Here is a 16494-nt window from a genome sequence, read left to right on the forward strand (position 1 = left end):
CCCATGAGCTGCTCTGGTAGCCCATCAGCACTGCACAATTATTCCCAGATCTCTTTAATATTCTAGCACCATAAGTAGTACCACACAGTTGATACGCTTCTCTGTGGTTACTGCTACCCATATGCAGTACTTTACATATGTTAAACTTCGTTAAACATATGTAAAGTACTGCATATGGGTAGTACTTTACATATGTCAATGTTAAACTTCGGTTGCCACCTCTCAGCCTATCTGCTCAACTTTTCCAGATCCTGTTGCAGCAGTGTACTATCATTACTGTCATTAACAACTCTCCCAACCTTTGTATCGTCTGCAAACTTAAATATTAGCCTGATATACCTTCATCAATATCATTGATAAATACAGAAAACAACAATAGGCCAACACTGAACCCTGGTCACTCCACTCATAACATTAGTCCACAAACAGCAGTGTCCATTGATTACTGCTCTCTATCTTCTCCCACTCAACCATCTCTTTATCCATTAGATCTACTTGCTTAGTACTTAAGGCCATACTGTTCAAATTTTTATAGCAGTCTTCCATTTGCAACAGTATCAAAATCTTTACTGAAATCCAAGTATATGATATAAAAATTATTTTTTTTATCTAGTTCCTTTGTAACCACATCATAGTATCCAATCAAATTTGGTCCCACTGTACAAAATTTAAAATACTGTCTGAGATCAATGAGAAAACAAAAACCCTTCCCTTTACCCCTGATGGTAATTATATCTTTAAGTAAATCCCACATCAGTACACTGGATTCACTGCCAGTTAGTGTATCCTTTATCTGCAAATTGTTAATGCACAAATAATCACTGCTGATCAAGAGTATTACTCTCTCTGGTTGCCTTTCAAACATGCTGCTGCAGAAAACAATCATCCAATAAATCCACAAAAGTCTTGCTAGTTTGCGAGTGATCAACCCATAAATTCCAGTCAATATCTGGGAAGTTAAAATCTGCCATTATAACACAATCTGATTTACTGGCCCATTCTATGTCTCTGTACAACCGTTCATTGTACTCATTAGAGTCACTATTTCTCAGGAATCCAGGAATCCAAAATCAGGATGTCATGCACATAAAACAGTTACAATGAAATTATTTACTATTTGGAATAATACAAAGTATAAAACAAAATTATTTGTTTATATACATATATGAACAAATATTTTACTTTATTTTCTCTTTTTGCTACTTACCTCAGTTTGCAGGACCGTAAAAGACGTGTTAATGAGACACAGTTGCCTTCGACATACGAACCTTTTCCAACAGTGGGAACTGCCCCACTGCGACAGGCAACATATAAAGCACAGGCAACCCACTGGAGGCTGTCACCCTAAACAAAAATGAATATTTTTCTTAATACTTGGTTAATAACTAAACTGTGAAAATCATTAAAATAAAAAAACAGCACAAGCATGTTAAACCAGATGCATTCCAATCAGTCTTGTGATTCTGAAAATCAATTATGCTCCAAGACATCAATTATTAAAATGAAGAGCCAGAAGCAGCCATATACACATATTAATATAATGATAATACAGTAACGGTGTGTTACAACATATACCATTTTAACAGAAATTTCACTAAAAACAAAAATATTTCCAAGTCCCAGGCAAACTACCCTTGTTACCACTTTAATTAATTACGAAAATTCAGTACAACAAATGCAAGTCTGGCTACGTATAAAATGACTTTATGAAGAATAAAAAAATAAAGTCACGTCTGCAAAAAGTTGTAATGGTTAATGCAAAAAACAAAAAAACACCAAGCAGCATTTCAATTTAACAGAAACAAGTATTTGCTAATTACAGTATTTGAGAATTTATTTATGGTATAGAATAGGCAGCAGAATTGTAAAAATGAAAAGTTAAAAACAGCCAATAAACAATTACTGTAACTCTTAAGTAGGCAGATTCTTGGTTAATTTAAATGTAAATTTGTTTACATCATGTTTCTTAATGTAGTGTTCCTTATAGTTAAAAGCAGTTTGGGTTTCTTCAGTGGTATCGAAAATTCATCTTCCACAACAGTGGTTCTCAATAGGGGCCATGCCATATTTCTGAGGGGCCACAGGTAAAAATCATAAAATTGGGAGCCATGGAAACTGTAAAGTGGGCCACGAAAACTTCACTTCTAAAATAAAATTACTAATATAAAAAGAAATAAAAATACGAAATGGTCAGTACATATAATAACAAACCCCTTTTTATTATTAATATTCCTTATATTATAAACAGGGTGGATGCCCTCGAAGAAACTAAATTGAGGGGCCCATCAAGCTCTCAGCTGCCCACATCAACGCCAGAGCTTGCACTTGGGCGTCACATGACACAGAGGCAACCCCCAAGGCAGAATGCGCTGGTCCCGAAGGAACTAGTAGTTGTTGGTGACTCTATTGTCAGGGAAACGGGGAACATGCTTTGCAAAAAAGATAGGTGGAACAGGACCAGGGTACGTCTGCCAGGGGCAAAGGTTGATGACGTTGTAGAGCGAATATCATCTTTTAAGGGCACAAAAGGTAATATAGTTGTACACGTTGGCACTAATAATATTAAGAGTAGGAGACCGGCAGAATTACTTAACAAGTACAGGTCACTGCTGAACAACAGCCGAGAATTAGGGTTGAATTTGAAAGTGTCTGCAATTCTGCCCAGACACGATAGGAGGGAGTATATGATGAGAGCCTTGTCGATCAATTCGGCCCTGGAAAGATTGTGCAAAGCTCAAGGGGTAGAATTTTTTTCAGCCTGGACTGTACTTGTTAACAGGAGAGATTGCTTCTACAGGGATGGGATACACTTAAATAGAAAGGGTGCAAGAATATTTGCTGATGCTATCGAGGCAGTGTTAGGTGGGTCGGAAAACTGCTAGCTTGGGGGGAGACAAAGACCAATAAACTGACAGTAGCCACTGGCAGAGGTGAAAGAGATTCTTGCACTGCTTCTATTAGAATGAGCAGAAGCCTGAAAAACATGATGCATGGTATTTCAGAGACAGCTGGGAGCCATTGCGGTACAAGTAAACACATGGGTTGTGTAAGGATAGCTAAGAATAGAAACAGGTGCAGGTATACTTGTGTGTACACCAATGCTAGGAGTTTAGTAAATAAATTTGATGAATTTGAGGTATTGCTCAAAACATCAAAGGCAGATATTGTTGGGATATCAGAGACGTGGTGTCACACAGATATAAGTAATGCGGAACTGGAATTTGGGGAATACAATGTGTATAGAAAGGATAGACAGGATAAGAAGGGGCGGGTTATGCTATTAGTTAAGAAACACATAAAAACCAAAGGAAGTGAAGCCAGTCGACATCACTGGACAGTGCATGTTGAGTCAGTTTGGTGTGACATAAGCATTGGGAGATCAAAATTGAGAGTAGGAGTGTGCTATAGGCCTAATGACTCTGATGAGGATAATAAGGAACTGTACAGGGAAATAGAGTGGGCCAGTAAATCAGAGAGTCTTATAATGGGAGATTTTAATTTCCCAGATATTGACTGGAATTTGGGGGCTGGTTACTCACACACTAGCAGGGCTTTTGTGGATTTATTGGATGATTGTTTTCTACATCAGCATGTTCGGGAGGCAACTAGAGGGAGTAATACTCTTGATTTGATTATCAGCAGTGATTCTTCATGCATTAAGAATCTGCAGATAAATGAACCACTAGGTGGCAGTGATCACAGTGTGCTGAAGTGGGATTTACTCAAAGAGGTAACTACCATTAGGGGTAAAGGGAAGGGTTATTGCTTCCGTAAAGGCGACTACGATGGACTGAGACAGTATTTAAATTCTATACAGTGGGACCAACTGATGATGTTACCAACAGCAAATTCAAAATGGGAAGCATTCAAAGAACTTATCTTGGAAGCTACTAGCCTTTACATACCAACTAAGAAATATTGTTCAAGGTTTAGGCCAAAATGGATATCAGATGAACTAATGAGGCATATGGCAGAGAAGAAAAATGCATGGGATACTTACAAATTAACACGACACAGAAGCCTATGATAGATACAAGTTGATATGCAACCAAGTTACAAAGGAGGTTAGGCAGGCAAAGGCAGATTAAGAGAAATCCTTGGCAAGGGATGCAAAGAAAAACAGCAAAGAGTTCTTTACTTATGTAAACTCTAGAAGGAAGGGGATGAATCAGATTGGTCCAGTTGATATTGATGGGTCAACTGTTGATGATCCTGCTCAGGTAGCTAAACAAACTAAATGAATATTTTGCATCGACATTCACACATGAGGAGTTATTCAGGAAGGGGAATGCCAGAGGTGTATTCAACTCTAGCAGTAAGCTACAGAATCTTGAAATAACTGGGAGTAAAGTGGAGGAGAAACTGTTGAAGATAAACACAAGAAAGGCACCCGGGGTGGATGGGATCTATCCAGTTATATTAAAGGAGGCAGCAAAGGAAGTAAGCAAACCCTTAACCATAATTATGAGAGCTTCCTTGGACTCAGGGGAGGTACCCATAGACTGGAAATGTGCAAATGTGACCCCAATTCACAAAGGAGGATCAAAGGTTGACAAGTAATTATAGACCTGTGAGCTTAACTTCTGTTCCAGGAAAATTAATGGAGGCACTGGTTAAAGAAGCACTGCAGGATCATTTAGACAAGACTTCAGTTATAGCTCAGACACAGCATGGTTTTGTTAAGGGGAAGTCTTGCCTGACCAACTTGATTGGATACTATGATGCAGTCACAAAAGAACTGGATGCAGGGAATAACTTTGATATTATATACTTGGATCTTAGAAAGGCTTTTGATACTGTTGCACATGGAAGACTACTACACAAATTGGAGCAGTGTGACATTGCAGGCAAATTGCTGCTATGGATAAAGGGGTGGTTGAGGGGGAGAAGACAGAGAGTGGTAATCAATGGACACTGCTCATCGTGGACTAATGTTATTAGTGGAGTCCCTCAGGGCTCAGTGTTGGGTCCATTATTGTTTTCTGTATTTATAAATGATATTGATGATGGTATATCAAGCTTAATGTCCAAGTTTGCAGACGATACAAAGGTTGGCAGGGTTGTCAAGGACACTACTGACACTATGCTACTGCAACAGGATCTGGAAAGGTTGAGCAGATGGGCTGAGAGGTGGCAAATGAAGTTTAACATTGACAAATGTAAAGTACTACACATGGGAAACAGCAACCCCAGAGCAACGTATCAACTCTGTGGTACTACACTGACAGTGGTAGAGAATGAAAGGGACTTGGGGGTGGTTGTGCAGGCAGATATAAAGTTCTCTGAGCAGTGCAGACGGGCTGCAAGAGTAGCTCATGGAGTATTGTCAATGATATACAGGAATTTTTCCAGCAGGGATAAGGAGGTGATTATTCCATTGTATAAGGCAATGGTCAGGCCACACCTAGAGTACTGTATACAGGTCTGGAGGCCTCATTTCAAGAAGGATGTAGAGCTGCTGGAACGAGTACAGAGAAGGGCAACAAGATTAGTGAATGGAACAAAGGGGTGCTCTTACGAAGAAAGGCTTAAGTTTTGCAAATTACAGTGTCTGGAGACTAGGCACCAGCGAGGTGATCTGATAGAGGTGTATAAAGCCTTGAATGGTTTAAGCATGCTCAATGCTGATGGGATTCTTCCTCTAGCTCAGAAAAATCATCTGAGAGGGCATAAATTCAAATTGAGGAAAGACAGATGTAGGATAGATGTGCGGAAATTTGCCTTTAGCCAGCGGGTGGTTGGTTGGTGGAACAGACTTCCATCCCTTGTGGTGGAGGTTGATAGCCTAAATAAGTTTAAGGCTCAGCTGGACAGGTATTTTGAACGAACAGAGGGGTGAAGTGGAAGTGGGTTTTTTTTTTTTTCTTTTTTTTTTGGCTGATGCTGCATATGCTTGCTTTCTTGCATCAAATGCCTCTACTAATGTTAATGCTAATGTTATAAATAAAAAGTGCAGTTGAGAAAGTACATATTTATTATAAATATTACATAGGGGAACAGGTATCCTGTGTGTTATCAGACACTCAGCCTAAAACACTGATGGATCCAATATCTCTCTCTATTACAGAAGATTTAGGAGAAGTCCGGTTGGCCTGCCTCCCTAAAATCCACTCATGCACACCTTCTCGATGGTAAGCCCTGTTACGTCATTTAGGTGGCAACGAACATGTAGAGTGGTTCTCTTCAAGACGGCTGGTCAGCGTGAAGAGGAAAAGACCAAACCCTCCAGCAATGAGAGCACAACAATACAAATGGCCCTCAGTCACCAGCAGCTTTCACTCTCCCTCTTACGGCAGCGAGAGGATCAGAGTGGAAGCAGAGGGTGCTAAGAATCTCTGGGTACAACCAGGCTGCCATGCACGGAAATTGAACTTGGCCTGTTATAACGTACGATCACTCATCGGTGAAGACAGGATATTAGAGCTGGAAAAGGAATTAGAAAATGTGAATTGGAATATCATCGGTTTGGCTGAAACAAGAAGAAGAAATGAATCACTTATAAGTTTATCAAGTGGAAATCTGCTGTACACCAATGGAAACAGTGAAAGGAGTGAAGGTGGAGTTGGGTTTCTGGTCCATAAAGATTTTAAAAACAACATTTTGGAATTCAAAAGTACATCACCAAGGGTGTCAAGACTAATATTCAAGATTTCTAAGAGATACAAGCTAAAGATTATAATGATTTAGGCACCAACATCGAGCCATGATGATGAAGAGGTTGAAGAAATGTACACTGAAATTGAGTCTTCTAGATGAGCAGAAAACCCACTACACTATTATTATGGGGGACTTCAATGCTAAGGTTGGAAAAAGGCAAAACAGCGCAGAAAGAGGAACTATAGGAAATTTTGGAATTGGTGAAAGAAATAAAAGAGGTGAAAGACTTGTGGAATTTGCAGAATCTCAAGGACTGTCAGTAATGAACACTTTTTTCAAGAAAAGGGTGAACAGAAAGTGGACATGGAAGAGTCCAAATGGATTAACAACTAATGAAATCGACTTCATCCTCACTAACAGAAGATATATTGTGAATGATGTTACCGTCCTGAATAAGGTAAATGTTGGAAGTGATCACAGAATGGTAAGATGTACACTTGATATAGATGTAGGAAAGGAAAGGAAAAAACTGACTCGAGTAAATAATACAAAGGTCTTTGAAATAACAGAGGAGGAGAAAAAGCAGTATGTACAGGAACTTAAGAACAAGCTTGAGCTTCTGCAGACTGCTCAGGACCAAGATATCAACGAGGAATATTACAACTTTCTGAAAGTGATAAAGCCCAAGAAACCTATAGGGAAACAGAAATCCAAGAAGAAAAAATTAGTCAAGAAACACTTGTCATGATGAACCAAAGACGACAAATGAAGAGCAAGAAAAACACTGACAGGGAGAAAATTGAGTATACTGAGTTATGCAAAGCCATTAGAAAGAGACTCAGAGAGGACATAAGAAGATTTAACACAAGAAAAGTAGAACAAGCATTAAGGGAAAACAAAGGATTTAAATCAGCAGCCATGAGCAGTAATAAAGAAAGACAAATGATACTGAAACTGAAGAATAGCGATGGTGTACTTATAAACAGCAGAAAAGGCATAATTCAAATAGCAGAAGACTACTATAGAGAATTATACAAGGAGCGAGGGAATGATACCAGCAGTGGGGAAGATGGATTGCAAAGTAGCAACACATACGACATACCCGATATTCTTCCTGATGAGGTAGAACATGCATTGAAGAAAATGAAGAATCGGAAAGCCCCGGGGGGAAGATGAAGTTACTGTAGAGTTGTTAAAATTGGGAGGAAGAGACATAACACAAAAACTGGCAAGGATCTTCACAAAGTGCATTAGAAAAGGTGTGATGCCTAAGCAGTGGAATAATGCAATCATAGTTTTGCTACATAAGAAAGGAGATAAATCAGAAATTGGAAATTATAGACCAATTAGCTTGTTATCCCATATCTACAAGTTGTTCACAAGGGTCATTACTAACAGATTAGAAAGAATACTTGATGAGAATCAACCGAAAGAGCAAGCTGGCTTTAGGACAGAATTCTCAACTATGGATCACCTTCACGTACTATCACAGTTAATGGAGAAAGCAAATGAATATAAAACACCATTATGCCTGGCATTTGTGGATTATGAAAAGGCGTTTGACTCCATACAGCATAAGGCAATGTTTCAGGCACTGGAAAGACAAGGCATAGATACTCCATATATTATGATTTTGAAGAAAATATATGAGAATGCTACATCCGTTATTAGACTAGACAAAGACAGTAGCAAATTTAAAATCGAGAAAGGAGTTTCTCGATTTTAAAAGGAGTTTCTACACAGCGAAGAATGGAGCGAATTATATTGGGAATCAGACTGTTAGATAAGAAGAGAAACACATGGATTAGGCAGCAAACTCAAGTAAAGGACATTCTTATCAAAACTAAAGAACTAAAATGGTCTTGGGCAGGACACATAGCTCGAAGACATGATGACAGATGGACTAAGAAAATAACAGAATGGTACCCAAGAGGAGCTAGAAGAAAACCTGGAAGACAAAGGCGGAGATGGATAGATGAAATTCATGAGTTTTTGAGTAGTAAATGGATAGCCAGTGCTCAAAACAGAAGGAACTGGAAAGTTGCTGGAGAGGCCTTCATCCTGCAGTGGATTGAAAATGGCTGATGATGATGATGATGATGATTACATTTTTATAATTAAACAATATGAGGGGTGGGGGCCACAGAGGTGAATGAAACTCAGAAGTGGGCCACGAGGAAAAAAAAGTTGAGAACCACTGGTCTAGATAAATTAAAGACCCAGAAATGGCATCATGCGAAATAAGTTGACAAAACTACCAGATGCAGACTGGTAAAGAGATCAAAGCCTTGACAGGGGGGAGAAACCTGTAAATACCTGGGAATTTTGCAGGCTCAGCAAAATGAGTACAAGGAGATAAAGGCCTGCCTGACTAAATACCATCAGAGACTCAGAAACATGCTGAAACAAAGGTGAATGGAGGGAACGGAGTAAAAGCCATAAATACCTATGCAGTCCAAGTGCTAGCATATTCCTTTGATATCAGAGAATGCACTAACATTGGGATGGAGATCACCAGGAAGACAAGGTTTTGATTGATTGATTTGGTAGTTGTTGGCGCATCGGCTTCTGTGGCCATATTGCACCTCCCAAGGTTTTTGCAGTACTTTGATCCAAGCCCGAGGCGGGAATCGAACCCGCGACCTTTGGGTTGCCGGGCAGGTACTTTACCCACTCGGCTAGCCCGGTCGGCTAAGGAAGACAAGGACAATGATAATCAAGAGATTCTAACACCATCAGAAGTGAGCCAGAGAGAGACTGCACAGAGCCAGAAAATAAGGAAGAGACTTGATAGACATTAAGCTTAAGCAACAAAAGAAAGTGACAAAGAACCTTAAGGATTACTTCCAGAAAAACCCAGTGCTATTCTACCAACCCATAAGGAGGATAGAGAAGAGGCATACCCAACAGCCTAAGTGAGAAGACCCCTTCATGACCCCTCCAATACATGCCTCACGAGCGGGATGCTCATCCCCAAGTCTGCAGGATTTATGCTTGCCATTCAAGGGTAGGTAATCAACACCAGAAACTATAGAAAACACGTTGCCAAGGAACCTGGAGCGACAGATGACACATCGACAATGCCACTTGGCCTCAGAAATGATCCAACACATCACTGCAGGATGATCACCCAGATGGAGTACACTCAGCGACAAGACCAGGTAGCCAGGATAATCATCTAAAGCTAGCGAATAAATCCCAGTTGATCAAAGAAAATGTACCTTATTACAAGTAGAAACCTCAGGCCATACTAGAACCCCAACCCACAAACCATACTGGAACTGCGCAATAATAACGGGCATGACAACCCGACACAACAGACCAGACATAACCTTTGTCAACAAGAAGGAAAGGTCACCTATCTATTGAACACAGCAGTGCCCAAAACTGGCAAGCTCCAGAAAACCCATGAGGAAAAGATAAGTACACCGACCTAAGATAGGAGATCAAAGATAGGTAGCACACAACAAATCATGACCATCTCGATCATCATGTCAATCACCAGTATGGTGCCAAAGACACTACATAAGAATCTATCATCAATAGGTCTCTCAGAGAACACTTACATGGAACTCTAGAAACTTGCAACCCTGAACACCTGTAGGATAGTCACAGTGTTCCTCAACCAACATTAATAAGAGCCAAGCATAAAAAAAACCACACTGTGCACTTGGTCAGTACAACCCATAACGGGGGTGGAATCCCACCCCCCATCAGGAAGAAATAATAACACATGTATAAGAATAACCAGTTATCCTGATTTGGGCACAAAAGATCAACCAGGAAACTTCAGAAGGGCCTTTTTATATATATATATATATATATATATACATACTCCAGGGGCTCACATATGGTGAGTATGGGCTTGGCAAACCCACGTTCCTGAGCTGGATATCATCATTCTTCACTTTCTTGGCGATTCCCCTCTCTCTCTCTCTCTCTCTCTCTCTCTCTCTCTCTCTCTCTCTCTCAGGGTGAGTCGGGGAATTTTTTTTTTTGGCTGGTGCAGCATAAATCTCAGGCTTCCGTGCACCATATGACTAATAATAATAATAATATACAGTGAAACTTCCCTTTAACGGACAGCCATGGGGAAAAAAAATGTGTCCGTTAGAGAGAAGTGTCCGCTAACAAGAAGTCTGAGGGAGGGGGAAAAAAAAAAAATCGTTAAACGTTTAATGTAAAATTAAATTAAAATATATACAGATTTTGAACAATATTTTTGTAAATAATATACATACAATTGTGCTATGCATATTATGACTTTATCTTAAAAAAATACATACAGTAATCACTTATTTTCTTCTGCACCTTCTTCCGGCTGATAATTTTGTTTTCAACATTTGTTTGGAGTGAAGAAACCATCGAAATTCCTTCAGTATCTTCTTCAGCGGCGAAAAACATTTTTAAACGATTGATTTGTATGAGCGCTTCTATTTTCATCAGTGGTTCGTCGTTAATATGTTCTTCGGCAGAATGACCTCCTTCCATTTCTTCATCTTCATGAGGAACTTCTTGAAAAATATCGATGATACTGTCGTTGATATCTAGAGCACCATCTTCTGTAGTGAGGTTCGAGTCTATATCTTTGTAGCCAGGTTCGAGTCTATATCACTTGTAGCTGAAGTATCATACGTTATCAATAGATGCTGAAGTTCTTGTTCTTCTTGGTGCTCCACATTGCTGTTCACAACTTCAATTTTTGCATTTGAGAAGCCAGACTTTACAAAACAGTTCACAACAGTTTGTTTTCTAATTGCATTTACTGAAGAGGAAATCCACTGAATCGCATCTAGGATGCTGATTTTCTTTGCAAGATCACTCGCACATATTACATCGTTCATGTTTGCAATGAGATGTCTTAAAACACGTTTTCTGTAGTGAAGTTTAAATTTTTTTATTATCCCTTGATCCAAGGGCTGACACTCTGCAGATGTGTCTGGTGGCAGAAAAACGATTTGAATGTTGCACAATTCAATGTGCGGGTGAGATGCAGCATTATCCATGAAAAGAATAATTTTTCTGTTTTGACGAATCATGTTTTGGTTAAAGTGACTTATCCATTCGCTCATGATATCTCGTATCATCCACACTTTTTTATTAGACTTCCAGTCAACATTCAAAAAATTCAACTTTATCCCCTTGAAACAACGAGGATTTTGTGGTTTTCCTATAACAAGAGGTTGTTCAAAGTCTCCAAGCATATTTGTACACAATAGTACAGTCAAGCGTTCCTTAGAAATTTTTCCGCCCTGGCACTTTTCGTTTTTTAGACTCTGTTTTTTAGGAAGAGCTTTAAAAAACAACCCTGTTTCGTCACAGTCGTAAATATCCTTAGCTTCAAAATCACGACAAATCTTCCAGTTTGACGGTCCACTCTGTTACAACCCCAGTATCAACAGATCCACCTTCACCACTTACGGTTTTCTAAGAAATTTTATGCCGAGTTTTGAACTTGTCTAGCCATCCCACAGAAGCTTTGAACTCATTTACTCCCATAGATTTTGCAACCTCCAAAGCCTTTTCCCTAATAATAGGCCCATTAATGGGAATTTTTTTTAGCACGTTCGCGACAAAACCACTCATACGTAACATTGTCAATTTGAAGTCCAACAGTTTTCGGGAATCATTTTTGAACCTGATCATTTCCGTGTTGCCAAAATTGTTTAAGCAGTTCATTTTTTTCTTTAGGATGTCACTTACCTGCGTCTTCCCGATTTTGAATTTTGCAGCGAGATTGCGAACACTATTTTTTTGCCGATCATACGCATTAATGAGTTCGACTTTACCTTTTAAAGTTAAATGTTTACGAGAAGACATTGTGCACTTCACACGACACTGAACAAAACTGAAACTGAAAAGACGAAAGGCCGACCATATTCCACCCACCCCCCACACACACCGAATTCATCAGAAGTTTTACACGTGCCTTAAAATTCTTGAAAAAGGGTTTAGAATCGCGACGTAAACCTTGATAAAATTCAGAGAATCGGAAATAGAAAATAAACACACGATTGAGGCAATACGTGAAAGAAAAGTTTCTAGAAAAAGGGCCGTAAGCTCGCCCGCTGTCCGTTATGGGGAGATCAAATTAAGTGCTAATCTAAACGAAAGTGCAGATTGCCTGTCCACGTCCGTTACATAACCAATAGAAGTGAGTTGGGGAATTTGAAAATGTCCGTTGTAGAGAGATGTCCGTTAACAAGGTGTCCGTTAACAAGGTGTCCGTTAGGAGAAGTTTCACTGTATATATAAAAGGAAAGGTAACAAATCAGGGTTGAAATTATGATTTTTAAAGATTTCTCACATTCAAAAATATTGTTTTAAATAAATCTGCCTGTATTCTTTATTTATACTTTATTTTGTGACCACTGATCTACATCAAGATACAGGTTATTGATCTTGATCTACATCAAGGTCAAATAAATTTGACTGATCAATGTTAATGTTCTCTGCCACATATTTGCAAGGGTCGTTTCTGCCTTGGGCACTGGAACAAGTAGACACTGCTTTTTAATAAATGGATGGGATTTAATCTGTGAAGAATCATTACTATAAGTAACTGACATACATCAATGAGCCAAAACATTATAACTAGCAAGTCGTTATGCAAATCGAAGCAACTGCAGGTGAACTACGGCGTGTGCACGGGTTGGGACACGGTATAAAAAACACCTGATACTGAGCTCCATTAATCAGTGTTACTCTTGATCTTCAGATGGGAAAGGCAGTAGACTTAAGCGAGTTTCACAAAGGCCAAATTGTGATGGCCAGACAACTGAGTCAGAGCATATCCGACACCGCACGGTTGGTAGGATGCTCATGGTCACCGTGGTTAGTACCTACTGAAAGTTGTCCAAGGAGGGAAAAAAAACCCACAAACGCAGGCAAGGTGTTGGGAAAACGACAGCTTGTTGATGCTCGGGGTGAGCAAAGGCTCTCTCTCGGATGGTATGTGGCAACAGAAGGGCAACTAGCCGGTAATTGGAATGCTAGTGACAGGAGTAATGTGTCACAACACACAGTACATCGAACCTTGCTGAAAATGGGGCTGTGTAGCCGCAGGCCAATCCGAGTGCCATGCTAACCATGGTTCACAAGCGACAGCGCCTACAATGGACATGCGAGCATCGAAACTGGACCTTGAGTGATTGGAAAAAGGTCATCTGGTCCGATGAATCACATTTCCTGTTGCACCATGTGGACAGCCGGGTATGTGTGTGTAGTTTTCTTGGGGAAGTGATGGTGCCTGGATGCACCGTGGGACGAAAACAAGCCGGTGGTGGCAGTGTCATGCTTTGGGCGATGTTCTGCTGGAATACCCTAGATCCAGTCATTCATGTGTCGGGCAGTCTGACGTCTACCACCTACCTAAACATCATTCTGACCAGGTGCACTCTTTCGTGGCAATGGTCTTCCTCTCTGGTGGTGCTGTCTTTCAGCAGGATAATGCGCCATGCCACACTGCCCAGATTGTTCAAGACTGGTTCGCAGAATATGAAGAAGACTTCCTGGTATTGCCCTGGTCTCCAAATTCCACAGACATTAATCCCATCGAGCCTCAGTGGTTTGTGTAGGAACAGCAACTCCGATCTGCAGCGTCTCAACCACTGACATTACAGGAGTTAGAGGATCTGCTGGTTATATGCTGGAACCAGATACCACACGACACATTTAGAAATCTTGCAGCATCCATGCTTCGCCAGGTATGAGCGGTATCGGCTGCATGTGAAGGACCAACATCATATTAGTAGGTGGTCATAATGTTTTGGCTCATTGCTGTATGTTGTTTTTAAACTTGAATATTCCAGTCAAAATCTTAATATCGGCATACCGGTATTCCAAAAAAAAAAAAAAAAAAAAAAAACATTTTTTGCAATAAATGTTGATGACAATTACGTGCAACGAAGTAAGGAAAAAACAAGTAATTATTTGAATTCACGTTTTAAATCAAACTTTTATTATAATAATAAATATTGTAGCAAAAATTATTAAACATACAGTTATTCTAAACACAAAAAAAATAAGCATCCAGACTACCTGTCCAAATAAAGTGAGTTCTTAAGAAACTCAATAGCGTGTTCGTTTAAACTGGATCTAATTTTGGTACATATTTAATTAGCAGCAGAAAATGTCCTTTTGGATTCTGTGCTGCTGGTTGGTGCTTTTGTACTGAGATAGTTGTAGGCAAATTGCAGTTTAACCCCCACCCACCCTTATCCCTCATCTTCAAAAATTCTTATTTCCTTTTTATCAAAAATAAAAAATATTTCCTTTTTGACTTTTTTTTATGGCACTATATCCGTATTAATGAAAGAAAGAGACTAATGGTTAAGCTTGGTGAGGAAACCAAATCTAATTTATGGGAAGGGGGTTATTTATTTATTTATTAATTTTTGTTTCCCTGTACCTTAGAGTATCGCAGTCAGTGACCACTGCTGTAATTTTCTTACAGCAGCTCCCCTCAAGCACTAAGTCCCACAAGCTACCTGACTGCATTAAAAAATTAGAATTTCCAGGAGCTAATAGATATTTCCCCTCAACCACACAAATGAGTGTGTGTGTGTGTGTGTGTGTGTGTGTGTGTGTGTGTGTGTGTGTGTGTGTGTGTGTATTATATGTGAGCTGTCAGTTTCTCAAAGGCACCTCCGTAGCCAGGTGGGCAGGAGCGGCAGTGTGTAGCACACGCTTCTTGATTAGACCGAGGTTCGAGCCCGTGACCACCAAATACGGAGGATGCGGAAAGGTCAGGGAATGACCACTGCATATCCCCGGAGCAATATGGCTTTAGTTGCTAATGCTCCTAAAAACCAAATAACAACAACAGTTTCTCAAGAGCAATAACACAAATATAAAACAAAAGTCATTTATCATACAAATCTACTTAAAATACATAACTAGTGTTCATTTACATCTAATCTATTCATTTTTCTCATTTAATCTGTTAATACATACTATCATTTCCATAAAATTTCTCTCAATTAACAATCTCAACTCTCTACAGCTTCAAACACTAAACTAATTCATTCTTAATCACCAATATCAATACTCTTCACAAAAGCAATCCAAAGTCGCTAACAATTCCATGTAATCTCTCTTAATTTAGCAATATCAATTTTCTTTACAACTTCGACCAATAAACGAACTCAATACTAAACATTTCCTTGTTTCTCGTGTTTCTTCAACTTTAATCTTACTCTAAAATAATCTCCCACTTTATCAAAGTACCATTTCCAAAACAACACAGTTCAGAGGACTTGCGTTCCTTTTCTTTCACGGTGGGATTCTCCTTTGTGCGGGTTCCTTCCACGGAGTGCAGTGATGTCTCTCTCTCTCTCTCTCTTCTTAGTTGAACTCTGCATCTCTGCTGTTAGCTCTTCCAGTACTGTCTTATTTTGGGATTTCGAGACCAGTTCTCTGTTAATACTGAAGGAAATTACCACAGCAGTAGTAGAAGCCAGGGCACTATCTGACTGGTTTGTTATTCAACTTCCAGATTAACTTCTAGCACAGGAACATGTCCGGCACCCTTCACTATATAGCTGGACATTCTCAGAACTGGACCAAAAATGAACCCAGAATTACCACTCCGAACAACCACAAACTCCTCTTTTGGTGCAAGCACCTTATTTATTTCCTTCTCATTTACTTATTTATTGAATTGATTGCAAGTTACAATCACCCCTTGTACTACTTTTTTTATACACAAGCTTATGTGCAAACCATAGAAGGGTTTGCACGCATTTACGTATCTCCCCCCCTATCTAATTTCACCCTGACCCAATCATGGTGTTATTCTTTAAACTCACTTTTCTTCCTCTGTTGGGAAAAACATTCTGTTTTTCCCACACATCGAAACGCTTTCATTTTTCAGGTTTTTTCCGTTGCACAAGTGCA

At 39.5% G+C, this 16494-nt stretch overlaps 1 protein-coding gene across 1 annotated transcript in view; it reads right to left on the reverse strand.

The window, feature by feature from the left end:
• Positions 1 to 16494, reverse strand: part of LOC150079073 (retinoblastoma-like protein 1) — a 753431-nt gene that overhangs the window by 651675 nt on the left and 85262 nt on the right. The window contains exon 2 of the mRNA XM_090383691.1: positions 1208 to 1344. Within this exon, the coding sequence (XP_090239817.1) occupies positions 1208 to 1344 (137 nt within the window). The remainder of the gene's footprint in view (positions 1 to 1207; positions 1345 to 16494) is intronic.

The sequence above is a fragment of the Mastigoproctus giganteus genome, chromosome 10 (assembly GCF_048544385.1).
Source record: "Mastigoproctus giganteus isolate SK-2022 chromosome 10, ASM4854438v1, whole genome shotgun sequence".
Classification (NCBI taxonomy): domain Eukaryota; kingdom Metazoa; phylum Arthropoda; class Arachnida; order Uropygi; family Thelyphonidae; genus Mastigoproctus; species Mastigoproctus giganteus.